General features: G+C 36.5%; 2 protein-coding genes across 2 annotated transcripts in view; one reads left to right on the top strand and one right to left on the bottom strand.

The window, feature by feature from the left end:
* The first annotated feature begins 249 nt into the window (after positions 1-249).
* Positions 250-1,504, top strand: Osi20 (DUF1676 domain-containing protein Osi20). The gene is made up of 3 exons (XM_073076615.1): positions 250-700; positions 774-962; positions 1,043-1,504. Exons 1-3 carry the CDS (start codon positions 304-306, stop codon positions 1,336-1,338), a joined length of 882 nt encoding a protein of 293 aa, XP_072932716.1. The 5' UTR covers positions 250-303; the 3' UTR covers positions 1,339-1,504.
* Positions 1,505-9,718: 8,214 nt separating this feature from the next.
* Positions 9,719-27,668, bottom strand: part of Ent2 (Equilibrative nucleoside transporter 2) — a 58,839-nt gene continuing 40,889 nt past the window's right edge. Inside the window, exons 4-10 of the mRNA XM_073078355.1 lie at positions 24,740-24,980; positions 23,175-23,320; positions 21,570-21,802; positions 20,325-20,523; positions 16,468-16,583; positions 15,346-15,548; positions 9,719-13,987 (exon numbers count right to left, since the gene is read on the bottom strand). Of these exons, the coding sequence (XP_072934456.1) occupies positions 13,852-13,987; positions 15,346-15,548; positions 16,468-16,583; positions 20,325-20,523; positions 21,570-21,802; positions 23,175-23,320; positions 24,740-24,980 (1,274 nt within the window). The 3' untranslated portion in view covers positions 9,719-13,851. The remainder of the gene's footprint in view (positions 13,988-15,345; positions 15,549-16,467; positions 16,584-20,324; positions 20,524-21,569; positions 21,803-23,174; positions 23,321-24,739; positions 24,981-27,668) is intronic.

The raw sequence follows: 27,668 nt of genomic DNA, 5'->3' as shown, positions 1-27,668 counted from the left end.
GCCCGCATTGCAATTGCAAGGGATGTATCTTGGAATCCTAGGAATAATTCAAAAAATAAGTAATATAATTATTATATTTGCACACACTCTCACCATCAGGACTTTCTTAAATGAAATTAAATACTTTGCCAAGTATGAAAGCGATTCCTATTCCGGGCACGCGCCCGAGCCTCGCGCCGCGCCGCCCAAAGGATCACGTATAAAAACCAAGCCCATTGAAAAATTAAATCATTGTTGCTCCATTAACCGGCCGCGCCGAACGTTTAATTAATCAAATCTAATGACAAAGTGAAAATTGCGAAAATGAAGTGCCTGTGTCTCCTCCTGGCTTCCGCGGCCCTAGTTCACGGTTACACCATTAAGGACAATGAAATTCAGACCTCGCGTTTGAGTACAAGTGATGATCTCCTGAACAGTGTTATCAGTGATTGTTTCGATACGGAATCGCCAATGTCATGTCTCAAAGTGAAAGTTCTATCTTTCCTGGATACGAAGCTCGGAGTGACCTCGGAGTCGGCGCGCGCTCTGGATGAGAAGAACATCGACAAAGTCATCTTCGACCGAGTTGGAAGGGTCTTGAACAGCAACGAGTTCAGGTTCCAACTGCCAGAGTTCCTGTTCCAAGGAGCTGAAGTCTCGTACCGCGCGGACAGAGGCTTCGATGTCGATTTCCCTGAAACCGAAGCTGAAAATGGTGAAGGTAATTGCAGAAGAACTGTAACAAAGTTTAATGGAAAAATGTAAGGAAGAAACTAAATTTAGTTCTTTTTCAGCTCGCGGCATCCTGAAGAAGAAGCTCCTGCTGCCAGTTCTTTTGCTTCTGAAACTTAAGATGAAGGCTCTGATGCCGATCCTCGTAGCTATCATCGGTATCAAGGCCATGAAGGCGCTCATCCTCAGCAAACTAGCCATCACTTTGGTCGTCGGATTCCTCGTCTACAACTTACTGATGAAGAAAGGAGGTATAAACCAAAAACACCAGAAATTTGTTAATATTTCGTAACTTTATGACGAATATTCATATTTTGATTTTAATCCACAGCTATGCCAATGATGGTGACTGCGACTGACGCACCAGCGCCACAATACGGGCCACCTGCTTCTCAGTACGGCACGCCCGCGTCCACTCCAGCTGCTCCCCAGGACTCCTACAGCCCGCAGTGGGAGCCTGCCAGCTCTGGCCCCTACGCCCGCGTGTGGGATCCCTCCCAACTGGCGTACAGCTCGTACTACCCTGGTGACTCGAGCTCCGCAGCAGCTTCGAACCAGTCCCCGAGCTACTCCAGCGTCTCCTCCATTTCCTCGTCATCGTCGTCATCTTCCTCACCCACCTACTGAAGCTTTAAAGAACCCGATTACCTCTATGTAAATAATGAAGCACCAGGATGATCGATATGATGTAAGGACGTCCACTCGAACGATCGGATAGCGTGTAAAAAGATTATTTATTAACAATATTTATTATTATTTATTGTACACAATAAATGGACTGTTGTTTTTGGAATCTGATTATTGCTTCCCCTACTGTATGCAAATGTTGATAGGATAATAAAGAATTATTAAATTTAACCCTACTCATACTCCTGAATGGATGAGTAATAGGCCCTCATTACTTTATAAGTAGCACTAGAAAATAAATTAATACTTAAAAGGTATCATAATCCTTTTCTCTCCGATTTAGGCAGGTATAACGATTTCTATCTTAGCTACAGTGAAAAGTATAATTTGATATAGACTTAGACTAGTTAATAGTATGCTAATTATAGAAAGTTAATTTTGATCTACTTATGTATATTCGACCTCAGATAGGACTGAAGCACAATTTAGGTTGATGACAAAATTTCCATGAGCAACGCGACAACTTCACGTAAGATTAACTGGATGCCTATTTGTTATTCTATTACATTATTACTAATTGATAGATCGAAAATTAGCGTATTAGTACCGACTCCGTCATTCATTTCAACGTATATAAGTCAACGATTGTTTCTTTATCAAAACAGTTTCACGTATATGAATAAAATCCTGAAATGCAAATAAATATGATTTGATTCGATTGACTCCATTTGAAGGAATGTATTATCATCAATCATGCGACGAATTTTATTTAATCACTAGCTGACTCGGCGGACGTTGTGTTACCATATAAATAAAAAAATGTTAAGGGTGAACAACCCTTATCACTTAGGGGTATGAAAAATAGATAGTAGCCGATTTCCAGACTTACTGAATATGCATATAAGATTGGTGAAAATCGGTAAAGCCGTTTCAGAGTAGTACGCTAACTAACACTGTAACACAAGAATTTTAAATATAAGATTTATTTTTAACATTTTCGTAGCCCTGCTATATTCCGTGTCGTGGTTGTCATGGCCACACACAGGGCAGACGACAACAAAAAATCTGGGAGACAATAAGGGAGGAAAGATAATCGAAAATGTATACTTGACCGGGTACCGAACCTGACACCTTGTGAACCGGATTAACCCTGTATGGGCCTATAGGCAATACAATTTTCGGGCCCCTTTTCTTTATCTACTCGGACTGACTAAATCATGTGATGTATTGTTTTGCCTTCTACTTACATTCCTGAATACAAATCCCGATATAGGCACGAAGACTAGATGGTTCTGTATGTATAAAGTGTTACATGCGTTGAAAAAAAAAAGAATAGTATTGTTGATTATCATTTTCGATCCATAAAACTTTTTTTTGCGGACTGCAGTGGGCCCGTGTCGATCCTGGGCCCCTAGGCAATTGCCTACTCTGCCTTAAGGTTAATCCGGCTCTGCCTATAACTGCTATACCACGGCATTCGCCAATAACTAACTATACCACTGAGCCCCACCAACCTTTAGTATTAGGATGTCACGTACATAATGACTGTTCTACAGGCACGATCATATAACAATACACACATAAACGTTTTATTGATATTGACCTATAACTCTGCAGGCTTTCCTCAACTTTCCCTCTATATAAGACGCAGGTATTGAACGTGATACCACTCCACATATGTGTGGATAAATATTTATAGGTAACAAGATATCTGCATATGTACAAGCAGATGAAAATTACGTAGTTCGTACACGTAACGTTACGCAGCATACGTCTCCGCTGTTAATTGCCTTTCGAATTTCCATATAAGAAGGATACATTTTGAAGGTGGTAGAACCCGTTGTGGTTCGACTCCGGCGGCACCACCGCCACACCTATTTCTACCTAATAACAGCAGTGTTAAGCGCTGCTGTGTTCCGGTTTGAAGGGTGTGGTAAGGGAGACAGACTTTTCCGAGGCGTTCCAGCTTAGTCCTCAGGGGTAGCAGCGCATCTGTGGCCGACCTTAGATAGGAATATCTAATCCTATCTGGGGTTGATTACAGATGTCCATGGGCGGCAGTAGCGGCCACTTACCATCAGGTGGACTGCATGCTCGTCTGCTACTCCTATATTATAAAAAAATAATAATAATAATAAAAAAAACCAATTGCAGTCCACCTGTTATTGTCGCTCAGTCCACTTGATGTAAAATGGTTCATTTCGCCCGACAACTATACAGTTCACCCGTTCACAAGTTTTTAATCCTCAGGTCGGTCACAGGTGATTTCTTGCCCCTGAGACTAAGTTAAGATGCATCGTCTAGCCTTAACATAGGATATGTCATCAAAGGTGATGATGGTGATAATCCTACCGCTGTCGAACCTCAAAGGGTTCTACTATCTTTAAAACCGTAAAATATAACACCCTGAAGTCAATCAAGTCCAATTATAGATTAATTATAATATAACAGCTGTAGTTTCGTCAATTCATTATTGCCCCATGTTTCTCATCGGTTTCCTATCAGGCCAAGTGCGAATTGCTAGACATAACATCTATAAAAACGTTTTTTTACACACGACTCGCAGACATTAAGTTTGCCTCTCGTTTTCTTTTACGGTTAAATCTGTAATAATTAATTTACTTAATAATAATACGTATTATGCATTAGGAATCATCTAAAGTATTAAAATTAAAAGAAACAACACAAAAAAGTGAAGAAAAGACATTTTTCATTCAATTTTGTTTATTTTTTCGAACAGTACATATCAGAAGAGTGGCGAAAAGTTACAAGTGTTGTTATATAATGTGGAAAAGTGGAAAAATACGATTACGATCGGATGTTAGGGTAACTATTATTGTCACAATGTTAGATTTCATCTACATAGGTTAAATTTTAAGTAGTTTTTGATTGAGTATTCAGTACTTACTATAGTAATTTAAATACTATAAGCATGTCAATCCGACACTTACCTATACACACCATAGATTAGTAAAGATACTTCGCCGCCTTGAAATTGAATGAAGCCGCAAATGGCTTATTATAGTAAGTTCTTTTATAGCACTCTGTGACCTAAACCCGCATTTTAGCCACGCTTTTCCGTGTCCAAAGTAGCCGATTTTTACACTGTACGCATATCAATACACTACCCTCACATTTGTAAAAAATTTACATCGCTATGAACGTTTCATACTTTTAAATACCATTTGAAAATTAAAAGTGAGAAATGAGTATTTTGTTTAAAGCAATAATTATGTTAATATTTTATTTTGGACGTATTTATAAATATTTTTGCCATTGTGTATATTCTAAGCAATAGCATTACTATAAGACTAACTGTTGGACTGTATCGAGTTTTATTGTTTGTTTTGGCTGTGTATTTTCGCTACACACCAAAGTAGGACATAATATTTAAATTAGGAATCATTTTCAAAATTAGCCATAATACTACTCCCGTAGAAACTTGATAAAGCGAACTATTTGTTGTGCGGCGTTCGGAGTATCGAAAATTTGGATAATTGCGTTTATGAAGAAAAGCTATTTGATCCGATTGAAGAAGGTAATGTTTTTACGTATGTTTATAGGTATGTTTTTACGTATGTATTTTTCATTATTTGTCAAACTTAAACAACTTCATAAGACTAACATAACTTTAACATATGATGTGTTGATTCATCTAAATTACAGGGATAACATAGGCTATATTTTTAAGCAATCGGGTTTTTGGTTTGTATAGTAACTTTCCCGTTGCGATTTGGCTGCTTTCTGGAATTTAAATGCACATATGACACATAATATAGCTGATCTGCAGTTATTACAAAGTTACTTGTTCACGTTTGGCAATCCAAATAATTGCGTATCTGTATAACTGAGGTCCGGATAATAGATTTTCTACTGTATCACTAGTATACCTTATGTGATTGCTTATCATATGTTTCCTTAATACGTTTAGGCGGAGTTCTTACTATATGCCATTGGTCTGGACACCATTAACTATTTAAAGATTTGTATTTATGTAGCCTAAATGGCTTGATGTATTTTTACTTATGTGTGGTGTTAGATTTGCCTTTATCACAAGAGCAGAATAATAGAATAGGCCAACTAAAAAGTTTTTAACCCAAAAATCTACTAGGTACGAATTACTAAATTTTCTAAATCAAAACTTCTTCACATCAAATTTAATTGGTTTTGGTTGTGTCACTTTTTAGTTGTTTTTTTTTTTAATTCATAATTTTAATTTCAATCTATTATAAGTTTTCCTTTCTTTCAAAATATTTATCATATTTTTCATATCAATTGACAAGTATAAGCGGGTTTATGTCACACGAGCTATAAAATAGTATACGATACTTGTGACATAAGTGGCCTATTATCTGCACGGCGTTTAGCAATTAACTTCACGCCGTGCAAAAATAGGCTACTTTGGCCACGCGTATCGTAATGTACTATTTTTGAATTATTGACAAATAAAAACATTTTTACAGAAAATTTACGAATAAATACCTAATACTGCGTAATTTACATACTAAATAAATAATTTATAATAATAATTTCAAATATTTTAGGGACATTTTAGCACGGAGATGTGGCAAAACTTTTTTACGCAACTATTTCAATTCTCAAAACTGGGTACATTTTCTTGTTAGGAGTGAGTAATCTTTACTTATCTATGATACACACATACATAGTTATAATATTAGGGAACAAAATATGGGATGAAATATGGAATACTTGACTTTATTTCCGGTGATTTATTATAGTAGTATACTGATCGGTGTAGGTATCCATAATAGCAGTGTTTTTAGAATTTACGAAGACTAGTACCTCATATTTTGTACTAGTACTTTGTGAGCCCTTTTCATCCACAGTTTCTAATCTGTTTTAAGTTACAAATACCAAATCCGTACAACATTTTTATTTATATTCATTATTATGATATCCGTTATGCTTTATCAGGTATCCGATAAATTAGTAAGTAACTACAAATGTCCTTTAAATAACATTTGCCTATCTTTTCATTTGCCTTGTATTGAAAAGTGCTAAAAAATTATAACATCATAATCAAAAATTAACAGGTATAGTCCGCGCCAAACTGCTTGTCCGCTCTGAAGTTGTTGCGAGCAAGTGTATTCATACAATTTGCTATGTACGATGCCGACGCGACTCATTTCTATATTCTGGGGGGTTACTACCATCTCTTAAAACAATATTATTTTAATCATACATTGAAATATCGTACCACGACCGTAAGGAGGTCATGGTACGAAACAAAATGATGTTGATGCAATATTGAAATAAAACTTTCCTGAACTATAATGGTTTTTAAAGGATGGTGGTAGGCCCCCAGAGCGGCCTAGCGTTTTACGCGGACTATACATGTGTGTCGTGTGTAAAATACCCACTAAGGGTAACACACGCACACATAGTGAATCAATTTAATGTAATGTATAGAGGATTGACATACCTACCTGCCGAATAAATATCAGTTCAGACATAGTTAAGTTTAAGAATACGTAATTTTATGTCTAGATTATTGGATGCAAAAGTTGAAAGTGATACAGAGTTGACAATTCATACTACTTTACTAAAATACTTATGGACAAAAATTAGAGAGACTAAATATTTACCTACAGAAACGTTGGTAACAGATTTAAAGCATTTTTTTTATAATTTGAGCCTAACGATAAAGCAGACGTGCTACCTGATGAAAAGTAGCAACGTACAACGTCGCAACGTCTTATGAACGTTTGCAACACCAGAGGAGTCGCCAATGCATCGCCGGCTTTGAAGGAGGGCTCCTTTTGCACCTTTTTTGAAGAGCCCCATGTCATATCGCTCCGGCAATACCTCTGGAGGAGTATCATCCGAAAGTATCAACGATCAACCCAACATTTTGTCTACCAAAGGTAAAAAATTGGTAATTTGATTTACTAGACATCGTCAAATGTCGATCTTTGGTAAAAATTAGATAGATTGACGGAGTGACGACGGGTTTGACTTTTTAATACGATAAAAATTTTCGAATTAAAGTCATCAAAATAAAAACATGTCACAAATAAGATAATCTTTGTAAAATGCAGCCAAGCAAGTTATTACGTCTATATTCATTTTTTGTTTTATTTTTAGCAGGTATTTAATAAAATAATGGAAATACACCACTTTATAATGCTAAGGTAAATTTATAACTATGTTATGTAAACATTTAGTCTCTCAAATTTATATAATAGGTATAGATATTTTTAGTTAGCGTGCAAAAATATGGTCGCCATATGTTCATTATAATAAAAAATATTTAACATAGCAAATAAGTACCTACCTAATATTTTCACTTACAAAACCCTTAAAAATATAAAAAAATGTTAAAAATATTCAAGTTTTTTTTATGAAAATTATAATAGCTCAATCAATATAACATTAATTATTACAAACATATAACGCAAAATTTCACAAATATAATCTTAATTATAAAATGTACTTAAGCTAATTACAAATAATTATGGGTAATTGGTAATTAATATTATTTACAGTACTTTACCATATTCTTGCACCCTCCGCATACATTCCTTATATTATTATATACAGGATTAACTTATAATAAAATACTTATTTAGTTACCTACATAAATTATAGCAGAGTTATATCTTTATTTCATTTTATTAGCACTTCGGCTACGTTTATAAATTTTAGGAAAGTACAAAAGATCTAGAAATGTAGGGATTTTATCAAAATTATCACACAACGTTATTATATACTTCATAACATCTAAAATTTTAATAATAATAATAAGATAGGAAATGAACAATTCACATTACAAAAAATCAATGGTAAGATTCTTTATTAAGGTAAAGTAAAGCAATATATTACATAATAATATTACCCAATTTTACCTCAACAACATTGTGTGATATTTTTGACTAAATTAAAGAGATTAGAATACCTACGTTATTATATATTACTACTTTTATTAATACATATTATTTATCTATGTTGAAGGCTCAAGAAGGCTTTAGGAATAAATTAAATTTGTACTCGAAGGTGAGAAAAATGGGAGATTTCAAATGAAAAGTATTATATACGAATTTACTGCAATACAACACAACAACTGTAGTTAACTTGGTCAGTCATAAATGTACCCATATCTTTCGAATGCTTGGGATAAATGTAATCTTTATATGAGGTACGGTAAGTGCAAAGTGTACAGAGGTACTGCCATTACTATTTAGAAACGAACCGCCTATGATTTAATCTCCACAATGCGCGTATGAAACGAAATCACTCACATACTTTAATGCAGATCTAACAAAACAGAACGTATCTCGCACGTATCATCATAATCTACTTACCATGAGAAGTAGTGTAATATGACAATAAATTTGCTATTGACTATTGACATGTCTTGCATGCAGTTCTGATAATAAGTGGCTTGGAGCGTCTTGTCTCTCCGTTACACACTTCAAACAAGAACATCACTTGTTATACGACTGAAATCGTTTCGGTAGTGATCTTCCAGGGTGGCTTTGAAGGCAAGTACCTCGAAGGATCCTTCAAAGTCTCATTACGTTTCTCTATAAATTGTTGCAAAATTACTTCATCCTATTTATTTATAGTAATCACTCCATACTACCTAATTATTGCTTATTTAATACTTTTCATTTGAAATATATAAAGGGAAAGGTGCATGGTATCTACATTGGGAAGGTTAAAGCTATTATTTCACAGCCTTCGACACTAAAGGAGTGCTTCTTATAATAATTCATCGTTGCAGTTACGTAATATAAATATTGTTATCAATATTAATCAATATGAATATCATTTAACATGTTATATAATACTTTATGTAGTTATGAATGTCGATAGATAGGCACCTACTCAAATGTATAATTATTCTAAGGACAAATGATGTTTGAAGATATGTGACTGTATAAAAAAGTGAAGAAGGTATTGACGTCAGGCTGTAGTACTTATTTACCTTACCTGCCCATGTTTACCTAACGTAATACATCATTTCTCCAATTGCTGTTTCTAAATTCTGGATGTTTCATTAAAATATAATTAATGTGACGAGGTTTTAAGTGAAAAGATTTTAAATGAAGTAAAAAGCAAAATAAAACATGATTATCTTAAAGTAGATAGATTTTTTTGTCTCAAATTTCATAGTATCATCTCATGGCCCAAAATACAAAAATAACTTATATAAATTCATTTTATTGTCACAAATTTCCATGGAATTCAAAAGATTCATAAATAATGATAATAAATTCCAATGAAATCTACAGCAAAAAATCTGTTGTACATTAAAATTAAAGACTTCTGAGCATAAAGCTTGTATCATAGAGAATAAAACTAAAACTACGCTAATTAAAAAAGGCAAAAGGAAATTGCAAATAAAAAACGAAAAATAAAAAAAAAAACGTTTACTATCCAATAAATAAAAATGCTGGCATACGATGCAAACAAAACACTCATTTTGTTCATTGAATTGATAGCGTTAATAATATTTGGTCACTCTAATGAACACATGTAGTTTCTGAACGTCACGGAATCTGAACATACAATATAATTAATAGAAAAGATAATCAAAGTCATTATACAATTATTTTAAAGAAAATATGGACTACGTGGAAAAAACAAACTCAGCTGACAAGACGTAACAGAATTGATTCACCATTACATACTGGGAAATAAAATGTTTGTCTATAACGCTGCACTATATTTTGCAAATGAGCTTTATGAAAATTAAAATACCAGGCTAGAACAAGAAAAAAGTATTAGAATAGTTTTTAAATATACGAGAAAAAATCGATTGAAAAGTGACGATTTAAAAAAGATAATGAAAGAGGTGTAGGTTTTTATGTGTTGTAAACATAATATTTTCGCAGAGATAGACACAGCTAAATAGAAAAGGTGATGACCAATCATGTTACGCGTTGTCATACGAGCTTATATTTTTCTTCACACAATTTTACTAATTAAACAGTTATAGGATGTGAATCAAAACATTCCACAAATATCAAAAACATTCCCAAAAATCAATGGACAGACAATAATCATACTTTACCAACTTACAGCTGCAGATTGTTTTAAACAATTTATTTTAATAGACAATTGACTTAAAATAATCCTTTATTACAACTGAAAATGATCAATAAAACTGTAAAACATAACAAATTTTGTAAATATATGCGCTATTAAATTTTTAACTTATGTGGATGGCCAAATCCGGAAATAGAAAGTACATAATAGCTAAAAATGCTCAAAGCTCTTTTGATAAAACTAAAATTGTATAACTCGATCGTAACCAGCTGCATAATCATCAATTTTATTATTCGTTCAAAATGCAGTTGTAATATCAGTAGCATTAATTGAGGACTTACGAGTCAAATGCATAATTTACACCCGTTAACAAAGACTAAGGTACTTAAATAACTATATGAACCAATCGGTGTAAGCATAAATATGTTAGTACATCAGTCTGTCAAACAATTGATGTTATAATTTGTGAATTTACTGTAATTGCACTTATTTTGTATGTAAATGATGTTTTCATAAGTATATTGTAATAGATAGATTCTGACTGTGACTTTGATTGAATTAAATTTTTATTTCATTGCATTTTCTTATAAGGTACTTTTTACATAAAGGATATATTTTCCTCTACCTTTAGCACTACTGATTTATATCTTTGGCATACACATTTTAACGAGTTTACACTCTATCCGATGTCAAGTGACGACTCTAGTAAGTCTCTCCCTTACCACACTCTCCAAACAAGAACACGATAGCACTTACAACTGTGTTATCAGGCAGAAACAGGTAAGTTAGTCATACTTCCATAGTTGATCTTCGAAAAGTTCTACCACCTTATAAATGAATACATCATTTACCACACAAAATTTTTGTTTGCGAACTGACCACAAACGTAAAATAAATATTTTCTTAGGTTTTTTATTTTATTAAAATGGTGATATCAAATCAACCAACAGGCACCAGATTCTAGTCTATGTTAGTTATATTTTTGTATGTCACATTATTATTATACAATATATTATTATATCGAGACTGTGCGCTCCTTCATTTTAAATTACACTCTCAATATAAATCTTATTCTAACATTATATTATTAAATTTTTAGCCAAATTTATTATTACAAATCATTTAATTATAGTAGCACTTTGGATTAATATATTAAACAGATATACCTACGACTAAGGACGTTAAATTAACGATAAAATTAGGGGGCTTGGATAATTTGGGTAATTTTGGGTAATATCAGCTCTGGGGCAAAACCATATAAATCAAATGCAGGCTATATGTACTATATTTTTAAGTAATACTTCTTTTGATGCATTTAGGGAAAAATATTTGTATAAAACAATATCTAAAATCGACACATTAAAGTTGAATAGTAAATGTCGCAAGTTTTGTATATGCGGCTACCAAAGTAATTCAAAATATTATTAAATAAAGTTAATTTAATTATTAAGTATGATACAATATGTACCAATGAATTTGTTATAATTTTAGTTTTACTTTTTACTAAATACGCCAAAGAAATATAAGTTTTCTCGTGCGAACATAAATGGCACCATCATACACATACAAAATTATCTATAATAGTGTATGTTGCCAAATAAAGACATCAAATCAAATTATCCATATTTCAATCATACAGGGTAAACTCTAGCACCAATATTACCCAAAATTACCTTACAACAATTAATAATAAAACCCACCATACAAATGCAGTCAATCACATATAAATACAAAACTGGCGATATACATAATTAAATTTATTTTATAGCAACACTATCAGCTTATGAAAGCTGAAAATAACGAAATTTCATATCCAACGGTTTTGTACTAACTACAATATAATATACTCTATGAAATTGCAAATTTAACAATAATATATATAAATCCGGTGCATTCCTTATCGATATGCTGTACGTAAAAGCTACATGGAATCGCTAACCTAATCTTGAACTGAGTCTAAGACCTTAGAGGTCACTTTACTTACCAGCCTCTGTAGTTTATAACCACGTTGTGTGGACAATTATATGTAGACGAGTCTTTATTTTAGTTACTCCACATTTATAAGGCCATTTGCAGTACTTCATCAATCTAAGGGCCGCAGCAGACATGCGACTTCGACCATCGGTACATAATTTACTATTTGATAGAGATCAAACGCTACACACAAATTCAGTGCCAATCCCAGCTATTTTTGGACGCTCGATGCAACATTTGATCGCGAAAGACGCGCATTATTAATTTTAGTCGGTAAAACGCGCGTTTTTGATACTGCGACTAAACAAGTCGATACATAAGCGATGCAATCGAGAAAACGCCAATTTCCTATACTGAAAGTCTCATGTCTCCTAGGGCCGTAATAAAGTCACGATTCATAATTTGTCTGTTAACAATATACTCGATTGAAAATTATATTAATATATCGGTCAAGGATTTTTAGATAAAATGTACACTATAAGTTTAATAATAATAACAATTGTATAAGCAATTCCATAAACTGTGCAAGCATGGGTAATTAGAAACAATAGTGGAAACACGGCAAGTATAAAAGAATGTATAGTTTTACATATACAATATATACGTAACCTGTATCAAAAATTTATCAAAAGTATCTATGTATAATATGTATGACAATACACATAGATGCTGTTGATATCGGGCAAACGTAAGAACATCAACATAGCTATTGTCTTTCATTATGTAACGAATACTCACAATGACATGTAGAAAACTAATGTTACACTACATATAATATTTTTAAAACATATTGAATATTTAGTCTTATTTATTAGCGATTCAAATCTGACCATATTTTGTGACACAAAAAACTCAACTAGCTAAGATTTAACGAGAGATTAGACATTTTAACATCAAAAATGTGAGTATTCGTTACACAATAAAATGTTTATTTTCTTGATAATATTAGTTATAAATCATATAAAGCTATCGCAGTCAGATTACCTTTGCTTTGAACTCCAGTCTCCAACTTTGACACAACATTATCACACACTGTCAACTGTTGTCTCTACATTCTGACGAGCAACCAATCTCCAGAAGGAACACACTAGATGGCGCTCAACGTAACACTGTTACACATCACTTCTACGAGCGTTCGACAATCTCCAAGTTGCAGAGGACCCGCTAGATGGCGCTATTACACTTATCACTCATTACACTAGACGTCCTGTCATCACTGCAGCGAGCGTACACATACTCCTGTCTCCAAGTGGAAGTCGCCACTTAATGGCGTTTGATCCACGAATTACGTAACTACAATAGCGATGACGTCATCACTGAAACACTACGTCACTACACGCGTCTCCGGCAACACTAGGCAGCACCGCGCACCGTGACTTCAACACTTAATGGCGCATTCATCCACGAACCACACAACTACACTAGCGATGACGTCATAACTGCGATTACACACTACGTCACAACACTGTCACATCACAGCGAGCGTCTGAGCAGATCCCAGAAGGTCTGCAAGTAGGAGAGGGCCCGCTAGATGGCGCTCCAGGCGGACAGTGTCACGATCTGCGGGCAAATGCCGCCGAAGGTGATGCCGGCGACGATGCCAGTCACCAGCGTGGCGGCGCCCAACATGCCAGCTGTGGACGCGTGCTCAGGTGCCACCGTGCTAGAACGATGAAAAAACTCAAAATAAATCTTCATATATATATTTCTTATGTGCGTGTGTATGTCACTGAACTCCTCCTAAACGACTGGACTGATTTTGATGAAATCTGTTGTGTGTGTTCAAGGGGACTTGAGAATGGTTTAGATTCACAATTTAGTCCATGGGAAAAGGATTTTTTAATTAATTTTTAATTCGTAAGTAGTTGTTGATTTTGGAATGTTTCACATTGGATTCGACAGACCTCGCTACCATCGCAGTTTCAAATATTCTATCTATTTTTCAAACCCGTGAGTGATAAGGGTTGTTCACCCTTAACATTTTTTTTATTCATATGGCAACACAACGTTTCCGGGTCAGCTAGTATATTTTTAAAATACAAATACATTCTTTTCACAATAGGTGTGTGTATACTTATGGACACGAATGGAACGAAACAATTAACTTATTGTAAGTTATACAACACATAGAAATAAAAAAACATAAAGTTTAAATTATTGTAATATTGTAATGTTCATAAGTAAGAACCTTGTATTATTTTTATTTGTCGCAATACTTAGGTGCACGCAAGCTTATTGAGCAAGCCTGAATGTGTTTTAGTAAAGCTTCGCTGTGCCCACTGTGATAATGTGACAACAGTACTGAGCACTCAAGTCACTGCGTTGGGAAGTGGGCATACTTTAAATAAAAACATTTATATATTTTGACTGGCAGTGCCTCCTGCAAGTATGATAATTCAATTTCTCCAAGTATTAATACTATATGTTTTACTTGATTACAGAGTTCATAATATTTTGTAAAAAGAATATGTTACTTCGACGTCACCACTGCCACACCTATTTACATTACTACAGCAATATTAAGCGCTGCTGTGTTCTGGTTTGTAAGATGTGGTAAGGGAGACCGACATACTTATGGAGTTATATCTTAATCCTCATGGGTAATAGCAATGCATCTGTGGCCGACCTCAGGTAAAACTCCAATATCATCTAGGGTTGATTACAGATGTCTACGGGCAATAATAATGAGGTCGATTGTAAGGTGGTAGAACCCCTTGTGGTTCGACTACCACATTCGGCGACAACACTGCCGCACCTGCATTTCTTTTTGACGACCCGCGCGGCGGAGCGGTCACCATACCGATCTGACGCGCAGGGGGGTCCCGGGTTCGATCCCCGGCCAGACAGAAATTTAAATGATGTATTTCTGGATTTCTGTTTCTAGGTCTGGGTGTTTGTGTATTTGTCTGTGTGTATTGGCACCCACGATACAGGGAATCCTAGTGTGGGGCTGTGAGTGTAGAAAGCGTTTGTTTATTTACTATTTTATATATAACTAAAAAAAACATATTCCAAACTCACCCACTAACATACATCATGCCCAACGAGCTACCGTGCCCCGAGCTCCAACCCAGCAGCGCAGACAGGAACCAGTACACCAAGTCGTCGTTGACCAACACTGGCAAGGTCCTCACTCGGTTCTCAGGGTGGTAGTTGCAGAGCAGGAACAGCGGGATGAACAGGAACCGTACAGACGTGAACAGTGCCAACCAGCGGGGATTGGGCTAAAATAGGAGATTTACGGATTTAAAAAATGGTTCTGTATGTATGTATGTATGTTTGTATGTATGTATGTATGTATGTATGTATGTATGTATATATGTATGTATGTATGTATGTATGTATGTATGTATGTATGTATGTATGTACGTATGTATATGTTTTTTATTCTGAGAGAAATATTATTGTTGTGAAGTTGTGGACCCCGTATGTCGGACTTGACCTGGTAGCGACCTGTACCAACTATAAAACCGCCCCTCTCTATCTACCTTCGTTGTTCACGGGGTAAGACCTTAGCTGTTTATAAGCTGTTTCCATCTAATGCTTGGCTAGCGCTAGCGAATAATACTGAAAGGACTTACGAGGCCGAGTTTGATAAAAACTAAAACTGCATTATTACTTTTTTTAAATAACTTTTTCCCTAGCCAGGAATCGAACGAGTTCATCTTGAAAAAAAATACGTCCTCTATATTATTCCACTATCTTATAATGTTGCTTATAAGGATGAAATTCTCGCTAATCCTTATAGTTTCGGATTTGGCCCTAAAGGCCTATTTGAAAAATTCACCCTGTATACTCCACCGCCATACAAAAAACCGCTATTTTTCGGAATTTTTGCTTCATCTATTGAATCGTATTGGGTGGTATTGGGTATTGAATTTTAGTTCCCATACGATCCACGTGGGCGCTGTATGCGCGAATACGTAAACGTTGAACGTTTTCGAGCAAACGTAAAAACTCATACTACGTGTACAGTTCAAATTTTCACAATGCATTAATTAATACTAAAAATAAAGAACAAATAAAAATTTGCTACAAAACCATACGTTCGACTAGCACTTGGTCAATTATTTGTCATTTCGCACTGAATCCTATAAACTTCGTTTGCCAAAAACAAAAAAATATATATAAAAATATACTCACAAACTGCCACAAACTCGCTGTGATGTTACCTATCATGGCGGTGAAGTTGAAGGTTAGGAAGCAAGTGAGCCGCACAAAGTTACTACCGAGGAACCCTGGCGTCACCGGCTTCACGTCTGTAAAAAATAGTTAAGACTTAAGAAGTTATACTTCTTTGGTGTGATGACTTACAAAAATGAAATAGAAAATACAATGAAACAAAAAACCTAGTGCTTAAAATTATAGTCTACTAGTTTTTGCCCACGGCTTCGCCCGCGTTTAAAAGAAAATAATATAACATACTAATATGCATAAAAGTGAAAATTCGTACCTTCTTTGGAATGACATCTGGCGAAAATTGGTAGTACCAACTCTGAAACCTTCGTGGGCTCATGGACTTTGCTAAAGATCATCACTTGTTCAAATGCATAGTTTACGATTGAATCGTAAATCGACTACTACCTTACTAATATCGATTAAAATAATCGACTTTTTGGTCCAAAAGATCGATTCCCCGATTACTCAATCTTAGATCGCCATCCCTAGTTCCCGTAGGATTTCCGGGATAAAACTATCCTATGTCCATTCTTGGGTTTTAGACTATCTTTGTACAAAATTTCATTAAAATCGGTTCAGTGGTTTGGGCGCGAATAAGAGACAACCAGACAGACAGACAGACAGACAGAGTTACTTTCGGATTAATAATATTAGTAAGGAATAGTAAGGATGTTGCTCTAATAATTTAGACGAATCAAACGATACCACATATGTTTTTTTTTTTTTTTTTTTTTTTATAATATGAGAGTAGCAGACGAGCATGCAGTCCACCTGATGGTAAGTGGCTACTGCCGCCCATGGACATCTGTAATCAACCCCAGATAGGATTAGATATTCCTACCTGAGGTCGGCCACAGATGCGCCGCTACCCCTGAGGACTAAGCTGGAACGCCTCGGAAAAGTCTATCTCCCTTAACCACACCCTTCAAACCGGAACACAGCAGCGCCTAACACTGCTGTTATTAGGTAGAAATAGGTGTGGCGGTGGTGCCGCCGGAGTCGAACCACAAAGGGTTCTACCACCTTCAAAATTAATGTTAAAATCCGTCATGCCATTTGGGCTGCAGGCAAGCCAATTAATAAGTTATACATACACTCAAAATACATTGCCCTCTTACAGTCGGTTAAAAAAATGGCTTATATCCATGTGTGCTACACGTGCCAGAATTGTAACTATTATAAAACAAAAAAAAATATAACAAAATCATTTGCATATCATTTCGTATTCATAGCTCATCGTATTATATTGTTTCAAACCTGTTTCCGTTACAAAATCATTTCAAAAATACTTTTATCCCTCTCATAGCGTGTAAAAAGGAATAAAACTTCTTTAAAATACAGTATTAAAGGTATATTAAGGCTAAGCACACACGGGCGGTTTCTCACCATTAATCGCTATTCGATATATCAAGGCTTTTATTTTACCGCTGTCACTTAACCGCCCGTGTGTACGTGTACATAGCATAAATGTCGCAGTATTTTCACGCATGCAAATTTATTGAATAAATCCACATGAGTTGCATAAAGCTTTTATCTACCCACCGATTGAAACGTGACATCATCATATCTTTAATGACATCACATTAAAAAGTGGGAGTATATTTCACCTATGTACGTACATATGATATCAAAAAAGTGTGACGAATAAATGTTAATAACATTATTTCTTTTTCATTTCTAACTACTCCTTTTTTAGCGGATCCGTCGGATTACCGCAGTCCCTATGTAATATAAAAGTATTTTAAAATCTTACGAGAAGCACCGTTGGGAACATGGACAGTGACGATAAATATTGGTTTAGTGACATTCCGCAACTTGTCAAGAGATGGCGCCACTAATATGGTGCATCACGGTATGGAAGTTTTCTAAGCATCTTACATATGAACCTTAGATTTGAGAAGATTGTGCCAAACGATGAAACGGTAATATGTTGATTATATATTTTTATAATCATACTGAATAAAATACTTATGCATTTTATTAACGTTTTTTTTTTTGTTTTTTGTCTAAACATAAGTTACCATTTTTAATTAATAACTATTTTCCTATTTAAATCTCATACTAAATGATTCGTAAACTTTAAAGCTCTTTAAAGCAAATGAAGCGACACTAACAGTAAAGACCCTATGGCGAATTCGATCAACAGATGGCGCCACTAGCACCGTGCTAACACACTCACCGGAGTGCACCGTGGGGAACACGGAGAGCGTGACGAAGAATATGACGTACACGTTGTAGAGCTGTACACTGCGCCAGTATCGCGCCGTACGGCACTCGCTGCTTCTCGGTAGAGCGTGTCAGTAATGTAGCGACTACGACCCTGGATAGATGGCGCCACTAGCACCGTGCTAACACACTCACCGGAGTGCACCGTGGGGAACACGGAGAGCGTGACGAAGAATATGACGTACACGTTGTAGAGCTGTACACTGCGCCAGTATCGCGCCGTACGGCACTCGCTGCTTCTCGGTAGAGCGTGTCAGTAATGTAGCGACTACGACCCTGGATAGATGGCGCCACTAGCACCGTGCTAACACACTCACCGGAGTGCACCGTGGGGAACACGGAGAGCGTGACGAAGAATATGACGTACACGTTGTAGAGCTGTACACTGCGCCAGTATCGCGCCGTACGGCACTCGCTGCTTCTCGGTAGAGCGTGTCAGTAATGTAGCGACTACGACCCTGGATAGATGGCGCCACTAGCACCGTGCTAACACACTCACCGGAGTGCACCGTGGGGAACACGGAGAGCGTGACGAAGAATATGACGTACACGTTGTAGAGCTGTACACTGCGCCAGTATCGCGCCGTACGGCACTCGCTGCTTCTCGGTAGAGCGTGTCAGTAATGTAGCGACTACGACCCTGGATAGATGGCGCCACTAGCACCGTGCTAACACACTCACCGGAGTGCACCGTGGGGAACACGGAGAGCGTGACGAAGAATATGACGTACACGTTGTAGAGCTGTACACTGCGCCAGTATCGCGCCGTACGGCACTCGCTGCTTCTCGGTAGAGCGTGTCAGTAATGTAGCGACTACGACCCTGGATAGATGGCGCCACTAGCACCGTGCTAACACACTCACCGGAGTGCACCGTGGGGAACACGGAGAGCGTGACGAAGAATATGACGTACACGTTGTAGAGCTGTACACTGCGCCAGTATCGCGCCGTACGGCACTCGCTGCTTCTCGGTAGAGCGTGTCAGTAATGTAGCGACTACGACCCTGGATAGATGGCGCCACTAGCACCGTGCTAACACACTCACCGGAGTGCACCGTGGGGAACACGGAGAGCGTGACGAAGAATATGACGTACACGTTGTAGAGCTGTACACTGCGCCAGTATCGCGCCGTACGGCACTCGCTGCTTCTCGGTAGAGCGTGTCAGTAATGTAGCGACTACGACACTGGATAGATGTCGCCACTAGCACCGTGGTAACACTCACCGGAGTGCACCGTGGGGAACACGGAGAGCGAGACGAAGAATATGATGAACACGTTGTAGAGCTGCACACACGCCTGCGCCAGTATCGCGCCGTACGGCACTCGCTGCTTCTCGGTAGAGCGTGTCAGTAATGTAGCGACTACGACACTGGATAGATGTCGCCACTAGCACCGTGGTAACACTCACCGGAGTGCACCGTGGGGAACACGGAGAGCGAGACGAAGAATATGATGAACACGTTGTAGAGCTGCACACACGCCTGCGCCAGTATCGCGCCGTACGGCACTCGCTGCTTCTCGGTAGAGCGTGTCAGTAATGTAGCGACTACGACACTGGATAGATGTCGCCACTAGCACCGTGGTAACACTCACCGGAGTGCACCGTGGGGAACACGGAGAGCGAGACGAAGAATATGATGAACACGTTGTAGAGTTGTACCCACGCCTGCGCCAGTATCGCGCCGTACGGCACTCGCTGCTTCTCTTGGCGAGCGTTCTGATTGGTCGCCGCTAGCGCTGGATTCACTCGTAATGTACGCTCTTGGAGAGTTTCGTGGTAGCGGAAGAACCTCTGGAAATAAAAATAACAACATTAATAAGTGGTTGCGTAAGTAAGTGATTGAGGGGAAGTTAAATACACCTGAGTGTCAACAACTGATTCACACCTAAACAATAATAAAAGGTAAGTGGAAATAGCTGCAATGGTGTTGACTTATCACCGAGAGACACGGATCTCTCCTTAGAAACAGTGGAGACTTGAAACATACATGGCTACGCTACTAAAATACAAATTAAATTAAGATTAAACTCTCAAATGTATGGAATATTTACAACAGACCTTTCACAAAATTAAGGACTGACATTAAGGACTGCTATCAAAACATGACATATGTCACCATTGAACATACTCTTGAGGGAAGGTTTACTAATAACTTAGCAATTGGTTAAAATTACACAAGTGTAGCGCTTCTAGTCTCTTCACTAAAGGTATTTCACAAGCTAATCAATGTTTACATGTATGTTATGTCGCAAGACTTAGGTGCACACAAATTTATTGAATAAATCTGCGTGTGTTTTAGTAAAGCTTTATTGTACCCACTGTATTAATTGTGGCAACACAATATTTTAATGATGCCACTGCGTTGGAAGTGGGACCTATTAAACACTATAAACAGATACCTAATATAGCATAATGTATTTTTGTGTATATATAATCTACCTCTATTATAATTATAACTCGCGTTACACCTTATGATTTTTAACTGTAATATTGAACTTTTGGTGGATATGAATGTCTTTTGCTATATTTATGTAAACCTAATAATTTAATAGTAGTTGTTGAACAACGTCGACAACAGACACTTTATGGGGTCATTTAAATAAGACATGGCCGCCGCTGGGAAAAAAGGTTTGGATGTTGATCACGTCACCAATGTTTATTTATTACCTCCAAAATTTTCAAAATTTGACTAATACTAATTTGAAAGTTTACGTAGATTAAGAGTAGATTACGTGGTAATATTTACATATCTTTGACAAGAGCATAGGGGCGTAAAATTCCTGACAATCTATTAATTAAATAAATTAATTAAACACTATTAATAAATTATAACTCACATTCAACGGCAACGCGAAGTACGTATCAAAGCATATGAGCAGCACGAACATGCCACCAATGAAGTAGTATATAGCTGAGGTGCGATGACTGCCACTGAAGATGTCCGCGGCCCACTGCAAGAACACGACCAGCGTGCCACAGATATTGGAACCCAGGACCACCGCGCCCGTGTACTGGGGCGGCAGTCGAGCTGCCACGCCGTAGACTGTGTTTTGGAATACTGCGTTGAAACCTGTGGAATTAAATTAGTAGAAATGTAGAGGCACTTCATCTATGTTATGACGACAGTGTTGAGCAGTAGTGTAATTTGAAGGTGGTAGAACCGTTTGTGGTTCGACTCCGGCGGCACCACCGCCACACCTATTTCTACCTAATGACAACAGTGTTAGGCGCTTGTGTGTTTTGGTTTGAAAAGTGTGGTAAGGGAGACATACTTTTCCGAGGCGTTCCAGCATAGTCCTCAGGAGTAGCGACGCATCTGTGGCCGACTTCAGTTGGGAATATCTAATCCTATCTGGGGTTGATTACAGAAGTCCATGGGCGGCAGTAGCCACTTACCATCAGGTGGGCTGTATGCTCGTCTGCTACTCCTATATTAAAAAAAAATAGTTTTAATACAGACATACACTTCAGGAGTAACGGAGGATAGCTAACCTCATATAGAACTCCAATTGGACAGATAACATATGTCCACGACATTGAAACTTACTTATATTAAATTACTACTAGTACTACTTAATTTTATTAAAAAGATACGACAAATAACTTTTACTCAACATATTTTATTTGATTTTTTTTTGCCAAATTATCTTAGAACATCATAAAACTACTACCACCACCCAAATAGAGAAGTTCACACTAAATTTATGAGTAGCCGGAGATCGAACCCAGGATCCTCAATATGTCTGACCCAGTTTGGATGATAATTTTTTGTACTGTAGCAAAACTTAGGTGCTCACAGATCTATCAAGGAAACCTGCGAGTGTTTTAGTAGTGCCTCGATATACCCACTTTTAAAATGTGATCGGACAGAGTGATTTTCTGAACATCACTGCGTTGGGTAGTGGGATGTATATATTTTCTATTAACTTAAATATTTTTTGGCTTCTATACCCTAAGGTTCCAAACCCTATTACTTAGATTATGCTGTCAGTCCGTCTGTCAAAATTTGTATCTTTCGCACCGTCAGGGTTCATTTGCTAGAACAGACACAGACTGTGTCAGGCACGTACCGTGGCAGACAAAATAGTATACTCCTATACAATGTATTAACGTACTTAAATCTATCGTAACAGACGGCGCCGATACGGTCCATACCTGTCGTAATACTGTATAGAAAACCAAGATTTTGCCTGACATTCTCGATGTCACACGCATCCGATGTCTACAAATGTATGTTTAAACACTTAATACATTTTAAAATAGATTTTAGGACATAAAGCAAGTAAATAATCTACATTTCTTAAACCATTTTAAAAATGTTTCTATTTTAATCGAAATTTAATTTAAAGAATTTAAAGAACTATACATAATTTCAAAGTATTGTAAGTAATATCACAAATTATAAACATGCGAAATGTAGTTATCTCAGTAACGTCACATACCTTGCATGAAGAAGACAGACACTAATGTCGCCCAAAAGAACGTTATCGGCCACTCGCTGCTGTCCACCATCGCGAGCACCACCGTCACCACGAACAACAGCACTTCGATACATAGTGACCACACTATACGCGTTGTTAAATTGCCTCTGAAAAGAAAGTCATATTTTGAGCCTTGATGCCAATGAGCCAAGCACTTCACAGTTTTGACTACGAAAGCAAAGGTCAGATCAGCGAAAATCATATTTGACTCCGGAGGTACTAAAGTCACACAGTTATAATCTATAGCTGTAGTGTTATGCGCTGCTGTGTTCCGCTTTGTAGGGTGTGGTAATGGAGACATACTTATCCGAAGCTTTTTAAGCTGGTTCGCAGGCAACGCATCTGTGACCAACCTCATATCTCACTCTCGAGATTGATTACAGATGTCCATTGGCGGAATTTGCAAATTTCTATTATGTAGCATCTTCTATATTAGTCACTTGTAAAAGACAAATGTTTCGCTAAAACATTGCCCGTAAAATTGTCTACATGAAGAAACAGTTAAAATTGTTCAACCGTTTTTAAATGTAGCCACTATAGACTAAAACTGACGATCTAAAAGAACGTCAGTTATTGATATATCACAATCTGACACTTATAATTTTTATTTCTATAAATAATTTTATTTGTATGGGTGCTAAACTTTACGATCGAACGGAGATTTATTCCTCTTAAGAGAATTATTTTTGACATAACATACATACGAGAAAGCTCTCACACTATTATATAGAGTGAAATACGTTTATTTTAACTCTCAGTGAATTAGTATGTAGCAAAACCTAGGTGCTCACAGATTTATAGTCTAAACATCTGCGAGTGTTTCAGTAATGCTTCGATCTACCCACTTTTAGTGTGATCGAGCAGACATATTCTGCACGTCACTGCGTTGGCGAATGGGGTATATCCTATCATATACACTATAATAACAGCAGTGTTAAGCGCTGCTATGTTCTGGTTTGAAGGGTGTGGTAAGGGAGCCATACTTTTCCCAGGCATTCCAGAGTAGGCCGCAAGGAGAGCGGTGCATCTGTTGCCGACCTCAGGGAAGAATGTAACCTGAACTGGGGGTGATTACTGATGTCCATGGGTGGCAGTAGCCACTTTTCATCAGGTGAACTGAATGCTTGTCTGCTACCTCCATATTATATAATACACATTGTTTATTAAATTGCTATTTTGTCTGACGCACTCTATGTCTGCACATTTATATGAATAAAATAATTCATTTTATTCATATTCTATCAGCAAAAAAAAGTTAATTGATTTTTCACTTTGAATCATCACCAATTTAATATTTAAAGTCGAGTCATCGAACATACTTATTAAAATTTTAAAACTATATTAAAACTTATTCATAATTCATATTCTATCAGAAAAAAAATGATTTTTCACTTTGACTCATAACCAATTTAATATTTAAACTCGAGTCATCGAACATACTTATTAAAATTTAAAAACTATATAACTTATTCATAATATACCTAGATATAGGAGTATAAAATACCAAATAAATAACAAGAACTCACCCAAACTTAACGAAAATATTCGTCCAACTGAACAGCAAGTTAGGTATCTGCGAAGACCAACCCAGGTAGGTCATGAAGTTGTTCGAGTAGTCTTTAGCGTTCGCCAACTTGTACTGGATGAAGTAGTCCTTCGCGGTGATGAACATGTTCCACGTGATGAGGGTGCCGAGGCCGTGCAGCATCATCGTCAGGTAGATGAGGTACCATTTGTCCTTGGGTGGCGCCAGGTCCATTGCTATACCTGGGAACAGATGTCACTTCAGATTATTTTTACGTCAAAAACTTCTAATCAATTAATCACCTATAATTAATCTCAAATCGGAATGAACTCATACTTAAGCTCTAGCACAGATATTGCATCTGCTATCCCTGAGGACTAAGTTGGATTGTCTCATTAAGTATCGTTTAAACCAAAACGCAGCAGCGCCGCACTGCTGTTATAGCAGAAATTGGTATAGCGATAGTGCCTCCGGAATCAACCTACAAAGGGTAATATTAAAAATATATTGAAATGTTTCAGGACTATACAGGGTGAATTTTTCAAACGGGCCTTCAGGGCCAAATCCGAAACTATAAGGATTAGCGAAAAATGCTGAAAGGAATGTGTTACGAGGCCGATTTTGATAAAAACTAAAACTGCATCATTATTTTTTTAAATTAACCTTTTCCTTAGCCAGGAATCGAACGAGTTCATTTTGAAAAAAAATACACCTTCTATATTATTCCACTATCTGATAGTGTCGCTTATAAGGATCAAATTCTGGGAAGTAATGTTATGTGACAAGTTAAAGGAAAAGGATTTTTTTTAAGAAAGTACATATTTTTCCATACATTGGCATACTAATCCTTAAGGATTATACATAACAAATGATTTATGTATAATGCTTTAGAAACATACATAAGTCTTACCATTGAAGAATTTGTTGGTTAATCAACTAATTATTCGATGTTATGACCATGACATACCGCTTAGGATGAGAAAGTAATAGTTTGGCAAATAAGTTACCGTTTTTAGGATTTATTTTTTAATAAAAATAGATAACTGATTAAATAGTAAATTCTTATTGTTTGTTGTTTACAACTTCGCTTCAACGTTAAACATGATTTTCTATATCTCTTTGTTCAGTAATCACTCGGATTTGACTCGAAAAAGTCATTCTCGCAAATTGTCAACATTACATCTGTAATTATTTAAGCCCTTTGCAAGTTAAATCTATTATAATGGTCCTAAAAATAACCTTAATTAAGTCGGACATAAAAATATAAATTATTGAAGAACAAAACGTCCGTTTCGAATTATTTGAAACATTGAGCCGAAAAATTGTTAATACGCGAAATGTTTAAATTAATGAATGGCGGGAACTTAACTGCCAAATTATTATGAAAAAATATGTATAATCTTAAAATTGAGGCTTTTCCTTTAGTTTGTCTTTTATCGTTACTTCCCAGATTTTGGTCCTTACAAGCAACACTATCAGATAGTGGAATAATATAGAGGGTGTATTTTTTTTTCAAAATGAACTCGTTCGATTCCCGGCTAGGGAAAAAGTTATTTTAAAAAAATAATGATGCAGTTTTAATTTTTATTAAAATCGGTCTCGTAACTCCTTTTAGCATTTTTCGCTAATCCTTATAGTTTCGGATTTGGTCCTGAAGGCCCCTTTGAAAAATTCACCCTGTATATTATAATATGTAACGGTACTCACGATATATTAAGTTTGTGTTTGTCAATACTTCGACCCAGTTACATCCAAACTGAGCCGAGAAACTGTTGACAAGTTGTAATAATAGATATACGTACCCATTTAGTTCAGTTTTGAAGACACCATATCAATAACCAGGTCAATACATTGACATAAAATAACATATCTTGTGTACCCTATACATATTAAAATGTTAACACATTTCAGAAACGATATCAGTTGACCTTAACCTTTTGAAGGTGATAGAACCCTTTGTGGTTCGACGCCAGCGGCACCACCGCCACACCTATTTCTGCCTAATAACAGCAGTGTTAAGCGTTGCTGTGTTCTGGTTTGATGGGTAAGGGTAATGGAGACATAATTTTCCGAGGCGTTCCAGCTTAGTACTCAGAGGAAGCAGCGCATCTGTGGTCGACCTTCTATCCAATCCCATCTAGGGTTGATTACAGATGTCCATGGGCGGCAGTAGCCACTTACCATCAGGTGGACTGCATGCTCGTTTGTTACTCCTATATTATAAAACATAAAATAAAAACTTACTTTTAATAAAAGCCATGTTGTCGATAACCTAACTATCGTCTTCTATTAATACAATACTAAACTAATACTACGTACTACTCTTAACATTATACTAATAAAAAAGTTATTATTTAATTGTTTATATATAATACCTACACAAAAGCCTTGAAAATATACTGATACACATTATTAGTCATAATGTCACAAAGAAATATACATTATACATACATTAAATATCAATACAATTTAACTAATATAATTAATCTGTGGATAAATACGCCCATTGTCTTTAAGAGAATTATCTGGGCTTGTCAACGTGACTAAAACACTATACGATATTTTAGTATTAATATTCTCTTAATCATCATTATCAACCCATTACTGTCCCACTGCTGGGCAAGGGTCTCCTCTCATAATGAGAAGGATTAGGCCACAGTCCACCGCGCTGGCCAAGTACGAATTGGTAGACTTCACATCTCAACTCAACATGCCTTCTGAAGGATATTTAACCCAGAAAAATATATTTATAATTAGACTGTATTTTCGAAAAGGCGATTTTGTAAGATTTACTCGTATTGGTGATAATTGTCTCAATACTTAGGTGCACGCAAGCTTATTGAGCAAGCCTGAATGTGTTTTAGTAAAGCTTCGCTGTACCCACTGTGATAATGTGACATCAGTACTAAACACTCGAGTCACTGCGTTGG

Source organism: Epargyreus clarus, unplaced genomic scaffold (genome assembly GCF_041222505.1).
Source record: "Epargyreus clarus isolate Ecla_fem2 unplaced genomic scaffold, WU_Ecla_fem_2.2 ptg000002l, whole genome shotgun sequence".
NCBI classification, from domain to species: Eukaryota; Metazoa; Arthropoda; class Insecta; order Lepidoptera; family Hesperiidae; genus Epargyreus; species Epargyreus clarus.
The sequence above is the reverse complement of the archived record's forward strand: the minus strand, read 5'-3'. Positions and strand labels throughout refer to the sequence as shown.

Excerpts from the sequence above, each read along its gene's own strand:
- Osi20 (XM_073076615.1), top strand. The coding sequence starts at position 304 with ATGAAGTGCCTGTGTCTCCTCCTGGCTTCCGCGGCCCTAGTTCACGGT. Across the intron at positions 701-773 it reads CGAAGCTGAAAATGGTGAAG|CTCGCGGCATCCTGAAGAAG; the intron begins GTAATTGCAGAA and ends GTTCTTTTTCAG. Across the intron at positions 963-1,042 it reads CTTACTGATGAAGAAAGGAG|CTATGCCAATGATGGTGACT; the intron begins GTATAAACCAAA and ends TTTAATCCACAG.